At 32.4% G+C, this 21,033-nt stretch overlaps 3 protein-coding genes across 4 annotated transcripts; 1 reads left to right on the top strand and 2 right to left on the bottom strand.

The window, feature by feature from the left end:
* The first annotated feature begins 470 nt into the window (after positions 1-470).
* Positions 471-14,411, top strand: LOC123712374 (carnitine O-acetyltransferase-like). 2 transcript variants are annotated; one of them, XM_045665417.1, is made up of 14 exons: positions 471-667; positions 4,677-4,722; positions 5,176-5,205; positions 5,434-5,679; positions 6,159-6,370; positions 7,211-7,361; positions 7,937-8,111; positions 8,418-8,602; positions 9,628-9,728; positions 10,136-10,255; positions 10,887-11,009; positions 11,975-12,173; positions 12,610-12,747; positions 13,723-14,410. In XM_045665417.1, the coding sequence occupies exons 3-14, from the start codon at positions 5,185-5,187 to the stop codon at positions 13,936-13,938; spliced, it is 1,887 nt and encodes a 628-aa protein (XP_045521373.1). In that variant the 5' UTR covers positions 471-667; positions 4,677-4,722; positions 5,176-5,184; the 3' UTR covers positions 13,939-14,410. The 2 variants fall into 2 exon arrangements, with proteins under 2 accessions (XP_045521373.1, XP_045521372.1); XM_045665416.1 differs by lacking the exon at positions 471-667 and having other exon boundaries at positions 4,683-4,953; positions 13,723-14,411.
* A 241-nt stretch (positions 14,412-14,652) lies between these two features.
* LOC123712103 (ras-related protein Rab-14) lies at positions 14,653-18,788 on the bottom strand. The gene is made up of 5 exons (XM_045665057.1): positions 18,578-18,788; positions 18,098-18,208; positions 17,755-17,935; positions 17,488-17,670; positions 14,653-16,345 (listed from the first exon to the last, which is right to left on the bottom strand). Exons 2-5 carry the CDS (start codon positions 18,201-18,203, stop codon positions 16,174-16,176), a joined length of 642 nt encoding a protein of 213 aa, XP_045521013.1. The 5' UTR covers positions 18,204-18,208; positions 18,578-18,788; the 3' UTR covers positions 14,653-16,173.
* A 1,533-nt stretch (positions 18,789-20,321) lies between these two features.
* Positions 20,322-21,033, bottom strand: LOC123712445 (probable NADH dehydrogenase [ubiquinone] iron-sulfur protein 6, mitochondrial). The gene is made up of 3 exons (XM_045665533.1): positions 20,784-21,033; positions 20,529-20,705; positions 20,322-20,458 (listed from the first exon to the last, which is right to left on the bottom strand). Exons 1-3 carry the CDS (start codon positions 20,901-20,903, stop codon positions 20,393-20,395), a joined length of 363 nt encoding a protein of 120 aa, XP_045521489.1. The 5' UTR covers positions 20,904-21,033; the 3' UTR covers positions 20,322-20,392.

Here is a 21,033-nt window from a genome sequence, read left to right as displayed (position 1 = left end):
TAACCCAAAATCGAAATAATAACTCAACGATAAAAATATAAAAAGCAGTAAAAATAATGTATGAAAAGTAAATTAGTAAAAAAAATTATGCCCGTGAAAAATTAAGAAATAATTGCATATTATTAGGTCATTATTAATGTATATATCTGCACCCGCATAACTACAAAATCTATTTTGAAATTGTTGACGTAAAATTTCTTTTAATTTATATTTAACGTGTACATGTATTAAAAAATTTAGGGGATTTTTGTCGATATATAGGGGTATTTTAAGTTGGCATCACTGCCTATTTAACGAGTGTGTCAGTAATTCCAATGTATTGACGTTACATCTCTGTGGAATACTTCGCCAATATTAATAACATTAATAAATAAATCTTATTCACGCTTAAAACTAGAATGTACAAAATATCCCACAATATAGGTAGAACTTTCACATCAGTTAAGGTTGATTTATATTGCAACACTGATCATAAACTTTGAAGTTTGGTCGGACTTTCAAGAATCGAGATTCTCGTTTCTAATTTTCTGTTTTGCATATTAATGTTTATGTTAAAAAAATAGACTACTATAAGACATTTAACTACTAGCATTTTTGTCGGGATGTGATAAGTTATATCTATAGACATCTCAATAAATAATTGTTGTTAATTTTTATTTATAAAAATCTGACTGAAATAAGAGAAAACCTTTCATGAATATAAGGTTTTAATAAGCTAAAATTAACACTAAAATATGTTTTGGTTACATTAGATACATTGATATAGACACTAACAAAACAGAGTGACAATGTCATCAAGTTATGGCTGATAGTTTTAAGCAAGAAGTTTACATCATTCACCCGCACTAATTTAAAACATAATCTTTTAAAAATTCCGGTGTTTTACGAACGCGGTCAGATCTACGAACTGTTGGCTCCGGCTGTGGTGATGACGGTAACTCGGTCGCTAGCTCTCTGCTATTTTCAAATACCACAGGTCCCGTTTCATTAGATGGAGGAATTTCCAAGTTTTGATCTTCTGTTTCTGGAAGTGGTTCTGCGACGTTATCATAATCAGGAGTATGTTCATTATTTATTCGCAGATCTACCCCTTCTGAACCCAATGGTGCTAGATGTCGATTCGACACCGTTGTTTCTCGGCCATCTGGGAACCGAATGTATGAAAAGTCAGGATTGCTGTGTATCAATTCAACCTCTTCTACTAATGGTTGATATTTATTTGTACGATTAAATTTCTTCATCAAGACTTGTCCAGAATTTGTAAGCCACGATGGAACAGAAGTGCCGTTAGTAGATCTTCGTGGGTGTCTAAACATTCTTTCATGTGGAGTGCAATTTATGGCTGTACAAAGTAATGATCGAATTGAATGTAAGGCTTGTGGCAATACTTGCTCCCAATTTTCTACCGAAAGATTTTTCGTCTTCAGCGCCAAAAGAATCGTTTTCCAAAGAGTAGAATTCAATTTTTCTACTTGACCGTTACCTTGAGGATTATAAGCTGTAGTTCTACTAGTGGCAATACCTCGAACATGTAAAAATTCTTGTACTTCGACGGAAAGAAATGCTGTTCCGCGATCTGAATGAACGTAAGAAGGCATGCCGAATATCATAAACAAGTTGTTAAGGTGTTTAATCACTGTTTTCGAGCTTACATCTGAGCATGGGAAAGCAAACGGGAAACGTGAAAATTCGTCAATCACGGTAAGTATGAATTTGTTATTATTGTTTGTTGGAACTGGTCCTTTAAAATCTATGCTAAGGCGTTCAAAAGCAGCCGTCGCTTTAACAAGTTTCCTCTGGTCATTAAAGGTATTTCGAAAGAATCTAGGTTTTACTTCAGAGCAGGTTCGACAAGATTTTGTCATTGTTCTGACTTCTTCAATGGAGTAGGGAAGGTTTTTAGAGCGAACCCAGTGAAACATTCTCGTTACCCCTGGATGACAAAGAGCCTCGTGCAGCGAGAAAAGTTTTGCAGTACGTGTTTCTACAGTCGCACAAACTCGGGATAGCGCATCAGCAGCATAGTTCTCTTTCCCCGGTCTGTATATAATATCGTATTTGAAAGCAGCAAGTTCCAGTCGCCATCTTTGAATCTTTTCATTCTTTATTTTACTTGAATGTTTCATATTAAACATAAAAGAAACCGAGCGTTGGTCAGTTACTAACTTAAAGTGTCTACCGATAAGGAAATGTCTCCATTTCTTTAATGATTCCACAATGGCGTATGCTTCTTTTTCAATGGCAGAATGGTTTTGTTCGCTTGAATTTAATGTTCTTGAGTAAAACGCCACTGGTCTAGAATTTTGCGTAAGTATTGCTGCAATAGAATGATCGGAAGCGTCAGTTTCGACTGTAAAGGGTATATTTACATCAATTGCACGTATAGAAGACTTTGCGATATCATTTTTCAAGCCTTCGAAACATTTAATTTGCTCGCTTGTGAGCGGAAAAGTTGTTGTATTAGCAATTGAGTGGATCCGTTCAGAAAAGTTTGGAATCCACTTAGAATAATGTGCGAACATGCCGAGTGTCCTTCTTAAGGTAGGTACATCGCTTGGTGGAGGTAAATTAATCAGTGGCTTGAGTCGCTCACTGTCAGGTTTAATTATATAGTTTTGAATATTATAGCCTAGTATATTAATTGACTCCTGAGAAAATTTACATTTTTGTATACTCAGTGTTAAACCGTATTTCTTTGCGGCATTCATAAAATTTTCTAAGTTACGATCGTGTTCTTCAAGAGCCTGGCCACAAATAGTTATATCATCAATATACGCATATGTTTTTTGAAGCTTCTCTTTTCTTATTATCCAATCGATTGTTCGTTGGAAGCTCGAAACACCATTTGTTACTCCAAAAGGAATACGCCTGAACTGGTACAAATTTCCCAGCGCTTCAAAAGCTGTAAATTTCCTTTCTTTGGGTAGTATAGGCACTTGATGGTACGCGCTTTTCAGGTCTATAAGGCTGAAAAATTTATTCTTTGCCACTTTCGAAACTAAGTCCTCAATGTTTGGTAAAGGGTACGCGTCGAGTTCTGTGTAACGATTAATTGTCTGAGAGTAATCAATCACAAGGCGTTTTCTATGAGTTTCGCTTTTTGTTATTAGTACTTGGGCCCTCCACGGTGATTTACTTTCTTCTATCACGCCCTCTGCTATAAGGTTTCTGATCTCTTCTGTAATAAATTCACTATCCTCTTTGCTGTGCCTTCGAGACTTAATAGCAATAGGTTTGCAGTTGGGAGATACATTCGCAAAAAGTGGTACAGCTGGTACTGATGCTTCCGTTACGTTACATACTTGAAGTGGATGTTTTGGCCCACCAAAAGAGAACTCTAGCGATGAATGTTCTTCGAGGATGTCATGGCCGATAATAATGTCAGCACAAAGATTTTTCACGATAAGAAGATTCACATTATCATATTTATGATTTCCGATTTTCAGGGTTTGCAAAGTTTGGCCTTCCACTTGTGAAGTATGATTAAGAGAGGCCATAGAAATTGTCTGATTGCAGGATTTTCTTTTTAACCCGCATAGTCTTGCAAAGCTGTCATTTATAAAACTGATGGAGCTGCCGGTGTCGAGAAGTGCTTCTGCTCTTATTCCTCGAATATAAGCAGGTACAGTAGCTTTACGTAGTGAAGAAGGTGACGCTGCTGTGATACAAGCGGAAAGATCTTCAGTACCTACCACAGAGTTTGTAGCTTTGGAAGAGCTTCTGCACACAGTGGCAAAGTGCCCCTTCTTGTTGCAGAGCTGACAAGTCTTTTCAAATGCAGGGCAGTTCTTGCGAGGATGTATTTGTCCCCCACAAAAGAAACATTTTCGTCGTCGAGGATTATTAACAGAAGAGCAGGGCTCGTCGTGCACAGTTTGTAATGTTGGTGCTTTTGGAGCAACAGCATTTAAAGATACAGTATTGAAGCTTTGAGAGTTGATTTCTGCAGTTTCTAGAGAGAGTGCTTGGTTGTAAGCTTGATCAAGTGTTAGAGTTAAGTTTTCTAAAAGCCTTTGTCTGATTTTATGCGATGATATACCGGATATGAATGCATCACGCACGCTATCGTTTTTATTTGTTTCTGCATTAACAGCCGCAAAGTCACAATCTTTAGAAAGCAGTTTTAAAGCTTGTAAATATGTGTCAATACCTTCTTCTGGTCGTTGTTTCCTTGTTGCTAACATGTGCCTTGCAAATATTAGATTTTTCGGTTTTACATAAAGTTTTTGCAGTATTGTGATCGCTTCTTCGTAGTTCGTGGCTTCGCTTATATATGTATAAATATTTGGTGATATATGATTTACCAAAAGCTGAAACTTTATGCTGTCCCATTCTGACGGAGGAACCGACTGTGCATCTGTTTCTGAAGCGGTCGGTTTCTGCACGGAAATGAAGCTTTCGAAAGTCTTACGCCAGTGTATCCAAGCTCTCGTACTAGAGCTATCTGACGGGTCGATATCAAATCTTTCAGGGCGAAGATATTTATCCATGTTGCGTTATTAGCTTATTAAATTGAAATAAGAGAAAACCTTTCATGAATATAAGGTTTTAATAAGCTAAAATTAACACTAAAATATGTTTTGGTTACATTAGATACATTGATATAGACACTAACAAAACAGAGTGACAATGTCATCAAGTTATGGCTGATAGTTTTAAGCAAGAAGTTTACATCACTGACAAAAATCTCAAGCAAGACAAAACTTCTGAAAGTATAAACCGGTACTTTAGTAAAACTTGTTTTTTAGATTTCTTGATTGGTGTGTTCAGTGTTGTATGTTGACTTGCGATCTTCATTTACAAACGTGTCTGCAACGCAACTACCATTATCCACTGATTCCTTCCCTCCTTTCACTTTGCTTTGTGTACCAGTAGAATTTTTGTGATTTTTCTAATTACGTCCTGTAACTTCTCATGAGTACTAAATTTTTTCCCGATAGATACGAATCTAAAGTAAGTCTTAATTTAATTGTGATTTTCCATACATTATCCCATATGGGGTTTTAAAATCTTTTAACATCTTTCAATTCTGCTTGGTATTTTGATTTTTTGTTATTTTTCTAACTACAAATTGAGACGAGAGAACAATACTTTTCATAAACATAAGTATTGCTCTTATTTAAAATAATGAAGTGTGCTTGGCTCTAATTTAATTATTAATAAAATTTATTTTAGGTTTCAAACATGTTGCGGGGAATTAAAATTGTAAGTATTATATTCCTGCAACTGAAACATTAACATTTTCCTTGTTGAAACAATTTAACTATTTTCCTTAAAATTTAATATATGTTTTATTAAATAACAATGTTTATTACTAATAATATTATTATCAAGGAGTAATCTTATGTTGATAAGATTATAGATGATATTCAAAGGAATTTCTGTTTTATTTGTTTTGTGTTACTAGTAACCAATTTTTTAATTTTATTCTAGTGGAATTCCAAAGGCTTCACTCTGGAGCCCTATATTACATCACTTCAACTGGTCAGCAATTATACCTCAACAAAACCAGCTCCAAACTCACAAAATTTACCCCAACTTCCTGTACCAAAACTTGAAGATACTGTGAATAAGTATTTAAAAACTGTACGACCTTTCCTTAATGAGAATGAGTTTTCCAATACTTCTAAACTTATGAATAACTTTGCTTCTGAGGGTGGTATTGGCCAGAAGCTACAGGTAAACATAATAATGTCTTTTGAAATACATATTTACTGCAGTTCCATTAACTGAAATTGAATCTTAAAAGATTAAACTAATTTGGCACATATATAGGTTAAAAATTTGTTTTGTATTGGTATGTAATATTGGGTTTATCTTGGAAAGATTATTTTATCATATTTTAATGATAATAGGAATGGGCAAACTAAGAATCTCTTGTGTCGAATCCATAAATTTTTTTACACACAGGAGACGTACCTAAATATTACATACTTGTGAAAAATATTTGTTAAGTAATATGTCAATTAAAATACCTTAATCCTTATAAGCATTTATTGTGGATAAAAAAATATAATCCCAATAAAAACATAATGAACCGACTGATTAATCTTAATATATTATTATTAAATCGAACAAATACTTTCGCGAGAACGAGTTACTCTATTGATTGTTTTTTTATTGTGATTGAAGATAATGTAATATATTTATTATTACAGAGTTTGTTAGAAAATAGAGCTACTAAGCACATAAATTGGCTTGAAGAATGGTGGTTAAACACTGCTTATTTGGAATACCGTGATCCGGTCGTAGTATTCTCTAGTCCCGGCTTAGTTTTCCCATTACGAAAATTTAATAATCAAACTGAACAATTGGAATATGCTGCTAAAACATTGCTCGCAGCTGTCAACTATAAATCCCTCATAGATAAGTAAGTTATTAAATACACCTTTCAGTTCTAACGGAGCTTAAAAAAAAGCCATAGCGTATCTCACTAGTACTTACTGGTACGTTGATTAGGTCTGAAAGCTCTCCAAACTTTTTCGAAAATTCATCGTATGGCCAGTAATGGACACTACAATCGAACAACAGTGAACAAAACTAAAGTTTAAAGTTTAAAGTTAAACAGTGTAAAGAAAATTAAATGCGTAATACTAAATTATATCTCCTCTAAAGAGAAAAATCAGTTTTTCTAACGTAAACACATTGTTTACGTTTTAAAACGCCTTGAAAACTTGTACTAGCCCCGCACGTTGATAATGTGATGGAACCTTGTCACAATAACAGCTCCGTGACGTCATCCACCGCAAAAAAGTACAGACAACAAAAAAGTTAATAATATTCATTTATTTGCTTGAATGTAGGCGTGTAAAACAATTTGTATCGGTAATCTTCTTTTCGTGTGAGGTGTTGCCACCTCTGGTGAAAAAAGTATATAATCTAGTGTTATACTATAGGTATTTAGATTATATACATATATTTATAGGTATTTAATTTAAAATATTTCCTATTATATTGCCTACTAATATTATAAATGTGAAAGAGGTCTTGTCTTGAATTTTAATGGTAACTAATAAATAAAACCAAGTATTAATAAAATAGATGTCTTGCGCACCTACTGACACTGACAGTTCGACTACGTCACTAAGATTGTCGCCAGTCGCAATATCTACGTGCGAGACTTAAAAAGTCGTGTATCTACCCGCCTCTTAAAGAAAAGTTTTTTAACTTTAAGTTACTTTAACTATAAGTAGAAAAATGTCAATTGCAGTGACAAAATACCCTTAGAAATGATGGGAAAGAGTCCATTGGATATGTCGCAGTATAAGAAAATATTTGGTACTTGTCGCATACCACAGCCTAAGAGAGATAAGCTGTCTTTCAATGATAGCAAATATGTCACTGTTATTCATAATAATCACGTAAGTTGTAGATTAATTATTACCTTGATTGGTAGCCGCAGGCATTATTAGCAAGATTGTTTAATTTTTATTTAAACCTATAAAAAAAATGATGTATCAGTAGGTATTGCTAACTGGCAATAATAGAAGAACCGTAATATATGATTTATATTACATACACTATGAGACTGGGTTACCTACCTATGTTGTATTTGTCATTGCCAGAAGTGCGAGTATACCAAAATATGTCAAAACCCTTTAACCGATTTTGATGAAACTAACTGAACTATGATCTCTTCCCTAAGGTGGAATATTCAGTTTAAAAAGCTCATCTCGATATGACTTCGTTACATACCAATGTACATTCATACTTAAATGTTATCAAATCCCAACAATATTACAGACAGGTCAATCGGATATACTCCTTTTAAAGTCAGTTAAAAATAAACACGCACATTTTAAATCAATTGAACTACGTGATAAATCCACAAAACAATTTAACCAATCTTTCAGCAAACGAAGACGCTTGACAAACTTCACTTCGAGCTAACTATTGAAGCGAAATTTGTTGTCTAAAATGGTTTGGAAATTTTCAGCTGTTTCACTTAGACATCTGGGGCAGTGACGATAAAAAATTGAGTTGTGGTCAAATAGTTCAAGGACTGAAAAAAATTGTAGACTCATCGGCGTCTCCCGCTAAAGATGCAGTTGGGATCCTTACCTCGGAAAATAGAGATAATTGGGCCAAGGCTTATGAGCTTTTAAGTAAAGGTAGGTTCTTATCATTCAGATTTCTTAGGTTTTAATATGGATTTTGTTCTTTTTATTTACTTAATAATATAATATAATCACAATATGTTACATTATAAAAAAATCTGTGGTTTGTATTTACTGTAACTATAGCAGTCCTGTTTAGGAGCGCGACAAATGCATACAGGAGTAGTTTTTGAAGTGAAACTTGTTTATCGGCGTTGGAAAAAAAAACTACCGTCACATTTTTCCGTTACGCGCCATCTTTTTCTTGTCCCTACCACGCTTGGTTTAATATATTTTCTAATACACATTTATTTTCCTCAGATGAAAGCAACCGCCGTAGTCTAGCAGACGTAGAGCGTAGTATTGCAGTGTTATGTCTGGATAATGCTAGTGGCGTGTGGAAGGCCGATGAAAGCGCTAGACGATCTTTGGCGGGCGCTCATACGATACACGGCGCTGGCGCATCCGCTAATGGTGGGAACAGGTGGTTCGATAAAACTGTACAGGTAATATATTATATAGGCATAACTACAGTCAAAATCTATTATAACGACATCGAGGGGCCTACTCATATTTGGTCGTAAAAACCGGTAGTTTTAACAGTTGCAGCGTTGTTATTAAGTACCTAATACATAGAATTCAGCCAGGAGTTTTGACTTTGCTCAGTATAACCGCTATGTTGTTCTAAAAGATGTCGTCGTTAACGGTTTTGACTGTATGTATACAAAAAACTAAGAATGGATATAAGAAGGAAAATTCATTGGCTATCTACCTAGAAATTGCAGTTGAAAAACGTGGGTGAAATCTAGGAATTCTTAAATTTCTTTTTGAGAGTAATTTTTCTTTTTGACAGTTTTGTGTGTTAGGGAGCGTTCAAGTATTACGTAAAAAATTTGGAGGGGGGGGTCCTCTTGTAAAACGTTACGATAAGGGACGAAAATTGAATTACGCGTCATTGTTAATATTATTTTCGATTTTCCAGTACTTTACACCACAATGGTAAGTTTTAAGTAAAAAGAGTCACTGGATGACCACGAAACGTTTTACTTTTGGATACAGAAAACGTTACGGTGCGTTTCGTTCGGGGGGAGTCATAAATCTCCAAAAATTGCGTGACGTAATACTTGAACGCTCTCTTATACAAGCTCTGCCAATTCAATTCTTGTCTAGTCTAGGAAAAAACATAATAAATAATCTTTTCTCTGATTTAATTACCCGCTTTTATTTTTCAATATTCCCGTAATGCGGGATAATTGTATAGTTGTTAGGATTCTTTTTTCTTTTTTTGTATGGAACACAAGCTAAACCAACCAAAGCCAATTGATTTCGACGCTTTAGGGAGTTTGTCGTTAAATCGAGGGACGTTACGTGGGATTTACATGAAATTCTCGTGAATCGTAAAGTAGGACTTTATAAATATTTGATCAGCATTTCTAAATTATATCTTGAATTCTCTATATGTTTTGGAAGCTTTGTCCAATTATATGGTAAAAAAGAGTCTTTACATATTTTCTTTATTTGAAATGTTTAGTTCATAGTTGGCGCTGATGGTATAACAGGCCTGACATACGAACATTCCCCAGCAGAAGGACAACCTATTGCTGTATTGACTGATTTTATTATTAATTATATGTAAGTAATGTACATTTTTAAACATTGCGTAATTTTGTCTCGTTTTGATCGTCATTTGAAAGGGGAGTGTATCCTTTACCTGGGTTCGATTCTTCCTGAACATTTTTCTACTGTGGCTTATCTAACCTACTTTTGTGTTTGTGTGTGTGCCCATATTGCCCATTTTCTTAGATAATATAACTATTTATTTTGCAGAAATCTGTCTGGCCCAATTTTGCCTTTAGAGGTTCTAAATTATTATAATTACACAAAATGTAAAGTTCTTAAAGCATACGTAAATTGTATCGGAATTTAAACAGCTAATATCGTTTACCTAATATTAAAGATAATTGATTCTTCTACTAACCTTTCATAATCTATATAAAATATGTAAGTTTGAATCTACCCTCATTTTACTGTTTGTTTAGTGATAAGAACACTGAGAGTGAAGAGTCATCATCGTCGCCAATAGAACCCGTACAACTAAAGTTCAATATTAACAGTGATGTATCAAAGATGATAGACGAAGCTAAAAATAATTTGAACAAGTAAGTACATGATAGAAGAAAATACTGTCAATAAATTAATAATAGTTTCTAGAAATATATTATAATATTTCCTACTTATAATATTATACATATTTCAATGAAGAGGTTTTTAAGTATACTTAATTAGTTAATCCGCTGAACGTCGTATCGCCTACATAATATATTTGTTTTTGTTAACGTCTTTTCTATAATTTATTACACGATACAACCTTTTGGGCCTGAGCCTCAAAATTCCGTATCTGTTTCGTGAACATTAGTTTTATCAATAGACTAATTAGCCTTCTGTGCCTGACACGACGTCCGTCTGGTTCGAAGGCATGCCGGTTTCCTAACGACGTTTTCCTTCACTGTACGAGTGATTGTTAAATGTGCAAATAGTCAAATGGTCCATTGGTGCACTGACGGCGGGGAACCATCTTACGATCTCGTTGAAGTCGCTAGGACAAACAGCTCATATTCTGAGCAATAAAGTCTGAATAAATAAAATCATCATATAGTTAATATTACGTTAACAAAATTATATATAATATATCTAATTGATTCGATTTGGTGTTAATATACCAGCATAACTCTGGTTTATTTTATCTAACAAAAATCATCGAAAATGTGACTTGTCACATTACGTTTCCAGGTTAGTAGCAGATCTAGAATTGAACTGTTTCAAATTCGACAAATATGGAAAGAACTTTATAAAGACGCAGAAACTCAGTCCGGACAGTTATTTGCAAATGGCAATGCAGTATGCATTTTACAGGTTAGTTGTATGTAAAAACATTTGTTACACTGAACGTAAATTCAAATTCTTTCATTTTTTAAATGCTCTGTTTTTGTCCTCATTTATGATATGACATTCTTTGTGCTTTTGTTGGTCATAGGCGACAATAACAAAAAACTATATTTTTTTCTACAGAAATTGCACACATGTGTTTTAGTTACGGTTACTTTAAAAATTGATACTAGATCTTGATTATTACGTTGAAGCATATACAGTGGTGTATTGAGAGGGGAACGACGTTCCCTTACCTTTTTTCAGAACCAGATGCGTTCCAGTACTTTTTTGATAGAACTTTTTTAACGTTCAAATGAAAATTATATTTTAAATTGGCAAATTTGAAAAATATTTCAACTTTCAACTTTTTTGTGTTCGTTAATATTTTGTATAGTAAGAATAATGAAAATAAAAACTTACATGGAAAAAATAGTTTCCTGATAATAGTACTTTTTTGCTCCCAGTATGCGTTCCCTTACTTCTCATTTTACCAATACATCACTGAGCATATGTGTATTCTTATTAAACTAATTATTTTAGAAAAACTTCATTAACAGATGTAAACTTTATTTATTGTGCTTTAAAGAAGACGTGGTCACATCACCTGATTAGCAGCTTATAATAAACCATTATAGTTTTATGTATATGTGTACCATAAATCAACGCAAGGCGAGGTGTAATAAAACAATAAAACGCAGAAAACTAATAAAACAAAATGAACACACTTTGTGTTCTAAAATATATAGACATGTGTATAACTATAAATTCTCATTCGTATCTCAAATCCCAACCTCATCCTGAATATATGCCAAACTTCATAAAGAAAAATGTTTTGACAGCTCATGAAACTAATCCAGTTTGACATTACATACAATGTAGCGAAGTTAATTTAAATTCGCATTTATTAAAATCTAATTTAAATGTGTCTCATATATATTTTCATTCGCAAGACTACACAAAACTCCCGGCGCTCACTACGAGTCAGCGGCGACTCGTATGTACGCGGGGGGACGTACTGAGACCATTCGTTCGTGTTCTATCGAGTCCATAGAGTTTGCTAAGACTATGTTACACCCACAAGCAACACCGAAGGATAAACTAAATGCTCTGAAGAATGCTGTTAACACGCACAAAAATTATACTGTCATGGTAAGTGGATTTTTTAAAATATTAAGGTGTATGATTTGCATTTGACTCAGTCCCATACATAAGAAGATTAATAAAATGCTTGGAGATTACGGCATTGATAAACTAAAAAAACCTGGAAAAGTATAGTAAAATGGAAGAGTTTGTTTGGTTGGTTGGTCGGACCGGTTCGTTCATTTACCAAGGAACTGTTATAGATGTATAAACTTGAGGGTAAAATCGCGGAATTAACCTGTTTGTACTATAAACATTTCATATGATTACAGTCTCAATATCTCATAAAAAAATAAACCTGAAGCAACGGGTTAGCAATTAATTATATATTTTGAAAAAAATATCTATATTCTACTTAATATATATATTGATAATTTCTTTTTGCGTTTGATAATATATACGGCGTATTTTTTTAACCTTGCAAATTTCTAAACAATGTATTTAGGCGCTACAAGGCCTGGGAGTGGACAGACATCTCTTGGGCCTTAAATTGACGGCTTTGGAGCATGGTATAGAGCTACCACCAATTTACGCAGACCTGGGATACACTCGGAGTGCACATATGAGGATATCGACGAGTCAGGTATGTATTAAATCGTAAATACGTGATTATAATGTAATGACAATTTTCCTTCTAGTAAAATGACCGATTTAGATCGCTTAAAAAAGATTTTGCAAATATTCACTAACAAAAGCTATTTTGCAAACGTATCAATAAGTAAAAAAATCGTGATACAGACACACACCACACAAGCCTCTTCTTACTTAGAAATAGCGTAGCCGTATTAAAGATCGTCCTTTACGCCAAACATTATTTCTGTTTTACCGTCTTTTGCAATCACTTTGTGTTTGGTCTACCTTAATTATTTTTCTATTTATCTTATAATTGTTATGTCGTTGTATATTTTATGGATTTCTTGATTTAAATGTTAAGTAAAATTAATTTGGTGCTATGTTATGAGTGATATGAAAACTAAATATACATATATTTCTATAATGTAATTTAATATATGGCACAGCACAGCACAAATATATGGGCGAATAATGCAGTGGCGAAGTTCGACTGTTCAAATGTTACGTAATTCTGGTTTGTACCTTTCTAAGGCAAAGAACAGCTTAGTTTCGTTACAACCATTGGGAATACTAAAGAACAATTCGTATTTGATTCGATATACACATTATACAATTATTTGAATTTGAATGAATTATACTTATATTTCCCCATCCCTATATTTCCAAAAATGCAGTCCTTACAAGAAATTATTCTTGATTGGTTCTGTATATTACATAATGTTCTTATGTTGATATAACTTGAAAATGCCTGTTGTGTCATCAAAGAAAAATCTGTAAAGTCTCTGTATCATGGCTTGAACAAAAAGTATTAATTCAAAAAACTAGCCTGAGTGGAAAAATTAAATCAAATAAACGCGATTTACCAAATTCCTTATTGTCTCCGAAACAAATAATATATTTTATTGATAGTTCTTTTCAAGATAATAGTAAGTCATCAAGATCAACATTGTAAAAATAGTTGTGTAATAAATCAATATTTATTCAGGTCGCCTGCAAATGCGATGGTTTCATGTGTTACGGACCGTTGGTGAGTGATGGTTACGCCACGTGCTATAATCCACGCGATTCTGACGTTAATTTCGCTACTTCCGCGTTCCGGAGACATCCCGATACATCCTGTGACGCATATCGTAGTGCTCTAGAAAACTCATTGCAGGATATGCATGATGTTCTCGTGCAAAACACGCAATCAAAACTCTAAAAAATCTTCGTTGACTACCCAATATACTTTTTGACTCGTCACGTTGACAGTCTTCAACTTTTTAACTATTTAAAATACTTTTTTACTTTTTATTTAATAGTACTACTTACTTACTTAAAATGCATACTTAAAAAATTCAAGAAAATATAATACACATATCTACAATTAATGATCATAGCAATTACTAACTAGAAAGGAAAAAAACAGAGGCAATCAGCAGAGATTAACTCAATATTTTGCGCATGTGTAAAATATTAAAAGAATTGTAACAGATCCATTAAAATAGAGAATATTTTTTGTGTAGAAAGCCAAAATGTGTTCAAGATATCTGGATTCAAAATCACTCTAATTCCCGTAAAAGTATTCTTTACTCTTGCGCGATATATTAATATAACATTTTATTTCTATTTACTAACAATTATACTAAAATAGTTTTTATATGTGCAATTATACTATAACTATATAATTAAAATTATTTTTTAAGCATTGACATTGATTCTTACTGATATGTTTAAGATGTATATGATGTTGTATATAAATAAATGTATATTGAATTGTTATATTGTTTTTCATTGTGTATGTCAAAAATGTATAGATAAGTAACAAGGTACATATTTGCTGCATTTTGTTAGAATAACACAAGGATTACTGCTCGAATCTTTCATCTTAAACGTTGTTTAAACTTTAGTAAAGTAACATAAATAAAAATCAGAATCATAATAAGATCTTTATTGTGATTACTTAAAACATTTTAATATTATAAATAAGTTCTGTTTAATACATGAGAAAATATTTAAACCTAAGATTAGGGTGCAGAATAAATACCAAATAATCAACTGAATACTTGTCAAAAACAGAAAATATAAATGAAACTGCATTGTAGTACAACAAGAGATCCTGTTCGAAAAATATTCCCGCTTGGTGAATATAAAAATTATCTATTCAAAAGGGTTTTCAATGTAACATCAGGCCATTGCTTTACTTAGGTGGTTTTCTAGCTTTATACTTTGACGATAACCTCACAGATAAAGTCTAGATTAGCATCTAATAGTTCCAACATGGTGTATTATCTGCATCAGAATATCTTCATAAGCAATTTACTTATTTTGTATTATGGTTAAGCAGTTTATAAGTATTAATTAGCTAATATGCAACAAAGAAATTAACCTTAAGAGATTTATAAGCTAATTATTAAACGGCATGTCAAGTATTTTTAATATGCTCTTTAATTTTACCAAATAAAAATAGTCATAGGAAATTTAATAAAATATGTAATTATTATCCAAAAAATCTGGTTTAATGCTTTAACATATTTTATGTACATAAATATTAGATAAATGCTAAATGATTAACATGTAAATTATACTTAATTCTAGCAATTTTCTAAATGTTAGCTGTCCCTAGGTATAAATTCCACTTTTATAATATTAAGGGGCTGATTTTTCAATAATTACTCAACTGACAGATTCATTTGTTAAAAATCAAATATATTCGCAGGCTAATGATTGAATAAACATCCCATTACTTAATCTTATATATTTATATATAATATTATAAGATTTACATCCATTACCCAAAAATATAATGTGGAATGTTAATACATCTACTTACTCTACTATTTCGATATGATTTATGCCCCAATATTCAGAAAATTTTAATTTGTTCCCAGTTATCTGCAATTTGCAACAAGCAATTTGTAGATACAATGTCGATCTTCTTACCACTTTATTTGCATAAGATATAAACAGTCAGAGTCACCTCCTCATTTATTAAAATTAAATAAATTTGGGTAAATATATGGATGAATTCACTGTTTTCGGGTGTCTATAACCAATATTGTAAAATATCAATTATTAAAAAAATTGACATTTTAAACTGGTCAAGACAGGATTTAATATGTTATAAAATATGGACAGTAAAAAATTAAAGACAAGGTATAGTTATTTTGATTTCTACCGTGTTTATGTTTATGCTAGTACTTGATTTTTTTTCATCTAAATTTGTGTAATTACCAATAATATTATTTTATAATATACTACACATAAAAATGAAATTAATTTAGATACTCGTGTACCTTATTCCTGCATTACAAGACAGTTAAAACCCTCACTGACCATATAGACAAAAAACTAGTATGTTAATTATTTTAGTAATTACACACATTGGATAGAAAACATATTTTTATTTGGGACAATATGTTACCATAGTCTTGTATGGGGCAGGGTTGAATGTGAGTTAGCAGGCACAATTGTCCCGTGAGGCAGGAGGCGCTGCAAGTGGACGCCCAGGGGAGGCAGGTTTGTGTTGAACTCCAGACTCCGCAGCATTCAAATCCAACCGGCCATCTTGAATGCTTTGGTATATTTTTTTTGCTGTTTCAAGGAATGCTTCCTCCACATTTTGACCTCTGTAATTAAGAATGTATACTTCAATCTTAGGTTTGGCTTCCACAAGCCCATGTTTTAATGATGATATATACTGAATTTATAAAAAATCTTATGTGCTTTTAAGTGTTTAAAATAATTGAAAGATGTAGCATTGATTAATTAATTTATTCCACATCATTATTCTACCTTAACAGTTACTACTAATTCGATAGAACGTCAAAACAATTCCCACAACGATTATCATACATAAAAAACATTAATAAATATATTTATTTGCCTAAATCTTATAACTAACAATATAGCAAGCAACTCTTGTGAACTCAGCCAGTGTACAAACAAATAGGTCTATCTCAATAGAAATTTTGTTCATTATTTGTTTTGCTCAGTGAGTGGAGCTTTGCTAACCATGTTGGAATGTGCGCATCCAAAAGTTTAGACGGAAGCCTCAGGTTTCTACTACTTCTACTTGGTACCTGTAGACCCAGTCTCTCCATTATATCCAGATTATGAACCCGATCCGTAAGTATCTTAAATAAATACACTGACACAGCTAGCTCTCTTCTGAGGCGCAGCTGGTCGTAAACCATCATACCCAGAATAAACAGGGTCAGGTACATCAGGGAATACAAGGGATACACCCCATATACCAAGTCTCTTGTAGATGCAGCAAGTGAATTTATTTTGTATTTGCTCTAACATGAGAATGTATTAGCTCATATGGGGCCCCCACCATTGTGTTGCACTCCAAGTGACTTCTCACTAGCGCATTGTATAAAATTTTGATATTCACGAAGCCGCAAGCTATTCGTAATATGAACCCCCGATTTCTGTAAGCCTTTTTGCATGTCTTATCTACATAGTGCGCAAAACCAAGATTTGCATTAAAATATACTCCCAGAACTTTGAACTCTGAGACTCTAGCCAAGGTTAGACCACTAATGGTATAATAGATAGAGGGAGCAACCGTGCCCTTGAGAAACATATGACTTTGCATTCAGGCAAATTAAACTGTAATCTATTTCTCCTGCTCCTTTTTGTAGGTCAGGTAGGTAAAGTAAGCCTCTGACCTACACCCAGCATATTCCACGTATTGCATTTGATCTTCCATGAAACTGGCCAAATAAATAATCTTAAGCAATAGAAGAGAAACTTAAAAACTTACGTTTTTGCACTGGCTTCAACAAACATTAATCCATTTTCATCTGCAAATTGTTTTGCCTCCTCATATGTTACATCTCGTTGGCCATCCAAATCAGATTTATTTCCAATCAAAAATATCACAGTACTAGGATTAGTCAAGTTGCGAGTATCTGTCAGCCAACTACTTAAATGATTGTAAGTAGATCTGTAAGAAAATTTTAAGTAAGGTTTTGTCTTAGATTTTTTTTAAATAAATTATAAGTGTATACAAAACATTTTAAATATCTACCTTCTTGTTATATCATATACCATAAGGGCACCTGCAGCCCCTCTATAGTAAGAGCGAGTTACAGCTCGAAACCTCTCTTGTCCAGCTGTATCCCATATTTGAAGCTTGATTTTCTGACCGGCTACTTCAATAATTCTGGTTCCAAACTCAACACCAATAGTATGGGGGCAGTCTGCCATAACTAATGAAATAAAAGGAAGTAGTGAGTAAAATTTCCAAAGAAAGCTGCTGAGAAATAAAGTTACTTTACAAGGCTATTTTGTAAACCAGAGCCATAACAGAATTTTCATTGTTTACAATTTTATACATAAGCATTCAAAGTAGAAATCAGGGCATTACTCACATTTTTTCTCTGTAAACTGATGTAGAAGACAAGATTTTCCTACTCCCATGTCGCCAATAATAATATATTTGAATATATAAGAATAATTGTAAGGCCCTGAAGTCATTTTTTCTGAAAGTTTTTTTTTATTACAGTTAATTTATTGGTGTGACCTAAGCGTAACTCAGTAAAAACAAAAGCAGATATTTTAGCATTCTATAACATCAAAACCTTAATCTTTAAATAAACACCAATCGTTCCCAAAGAAATGAGTACGTGTAAAAATTTATTTGATATCTATTAATAAATAGTCGATAGATTTTTAATAGAGTTACATACGTCCTTTTTTAATTTAACATGGTGTTTTGCACTTAAGAAAGCTTTATATAATATTTATAAAAATACAAATTAATTTAACAAACAAAGCAGTGACTATTTACAAAGAAAGAAGGCGTGTAAAGCGTCAGTCAGTTTTATCGATTTACTATGCATAATACTTACACAATAGAAATAAATCCTGGGACTATAAAAAAGCGTTTTCGTTATGCCAGAAGCAAAAATTTCCTTATTTCGTAAGCAATTTAGTAGTTGAATGTGATTTCAAAATACAAAAACCATATAATCGAACTTTAGCCAAATCTATTAGCTGGGTCGTAACTTGTACGTATTTTGGGTTTTAATAAGTCAGCTGTCTACTGTCGTTGTTAGTGAAGTCATGATATCTGACATAAACATATTCTTTTTAAATCAAAACATAACATACAGCCTTATATACAGATATGGTTGCATGGATCTAAAAAACAAAGGTATGAACAAGAATAAGAAAAATAAAAGATTCATGAGTAGTCACAGCTATAAAAATTAGTATTCCACCTCAATTGCAGAACAACATTTTTATGAGTAATAAAGATGTTGTTTATGGGTATACCCATAGACAAAAGCCATATCATGTGTTTGGTGTTTCTAAAAAAATTACAGGTATTTAAGTACAGGTCTAGCCTCTACACATTTCAATTATAGATTCGAATGATCGATTGTATATGAAATTTTAATCGATTATTTTCATATATCTCTTGATACAATATAATTAGTTTAGCTCATAGAAAAATAAGAATTCATATCAATTTTTTTTATCAAAAGTAACTTGTTCATCTGGAACTTAAGCTTATAGTAATGAACTAATTATAAAAATTCTAAGCCGACTATTTATGTTATTCGAGTCTTCATTTCACAATTCACATCACTAGAACATATACAAAAAGAAAAAAGTACATTTTGAAAGAAATATTTGGAGAATTTCTCATATTACTTGAAAAATATAGATTAGTTAATTCTAATTTGCTTTCGAATAGTCCATAAAAGGTCAGTATGTATTTTAAAATAAGCCTTAATATTGCTTTTTAAAACTAAAAATAATAATGTACATATTTTATTTCCTAAGTTTGGTACAATGGCTGGAAGTGATAATAGTAAACCTAATGGAGTTGATAATAATGAAGCTAAAGATGCCCCAAATGTTGAAGGTATGGAAAACGAAAATGAAGAAATAATACATGAAGGTAACCAAATTATATTTAATATATAGATTTTTATTGCTGCCTGTACCATTATTTTAATAATTTAACTTAGTTATTTTACAAGCCTTCTTTCTCATAACTGCCTGTGATATGTCTGTGTCCCACTGACCATTTGCAAACAACCATCCTAAAATATATTCCACAATATTATACTATAGCAGCACCACCCTGAGATATTATAATATACATATTATCATAAATTCACTTAACTTACAAAGATAAATATATAAATAATACTCTTCACATAAATCTTTCAGAATATGATCAATTAGACTCAAAGTTAGACGAACTAAACCAAGCATTAGATTTTATAGAACAAAAGAATGATGATATTCATCAAAGGCTAAGGGAACTACTTCAGGCGAACAGAGACATAAGGAAGGAAATTCAAAATGAAAACATGAACAAATAATATTTTTATTGAAATAAAACAAAATGTACTAGTAAGTGTTGATAGTAAATATTTTAAAAAGGTTTTTCTGTTAATTTTCTCTACAAATGTTCATTATTTGTTTAAAAATGTATAAATTCAGTATTTTTCAATAGAAGATAATTGTAATATTATATCTTCATTATAATTGGAATAAAATATTTAGATTATGTTTTTTATTGTGTTTTCACATATATGTTAAAGCATGATAACATGAGTATGAAATTATAAAAAAGAGTATTACTACATCACCATTTATTCTCTCAACTATTAGCTAAAGATAAATAGTATAACCTATATTTAAAGTAATTAATGGTGCTCTTTCTTTACAAAACGTAGTCCACAATAACCGCAAGAATGATTCCCTGGCTTGTCCTAAAAAAAAAATATTTTAATATTCTATTACTTTTCATTGTCTGATAGTTTCATCTAAATAATAACATACCACATTAATATAAACTCTTGGATGCCCTTCAGGACCACTACCACCATCACACCAAACAACCCTCTCTGTTACTTCCTTAGGTGGTACCTCTGCTATGAGATTTACGGCCCAGCTGGAATTCACTTGTTTTGGAGCAAGAGTAAAGCGAGCAAGGCGATAGTCATCTGAATCCCATTTCTGTAATCATAGATAACTGTATTGCTAGGACCACATAAAAAATGAACATGGCGTGAGAACTTAATAAATAATCTTTACTTGACCCGTATGGGTAGGGACATCTTGAACTTTCTTGGTTATGCAACGAACTGCACCAAATTTTTTCGAAAAAGAAATGTTTTTCAGAAGCGGTGTCGACCGACAAGAAATTGAACTCATCTTGGACGTGGCCAATGTATGTTTATATATTACTCTGTATAATAAGTAAAAAATATCAGCATTCAACGAAGTGTTTTTACTTAAAGTGAATTTTTAATATTGTTAATTTTGAACTGTCATTGACAAACAA

The sequence above is a fragment of the Pieris brassicae genome, chromosome 7 (genome assembly GCF_905147105.1).
Source record: "Pieris brassicae chromosome 7, ilPieBrab1.1, whole genome shotgun sequence".
Lineage (NCBI taxonomy): Eukaryota > Metazoa > Arthropoda > Insecta > Lepidoptera > Pieridae > Pieris > Pieris brassicae.
This window is presented reverse-complemented; position numbering and strand designations above follow the sequence as displayed.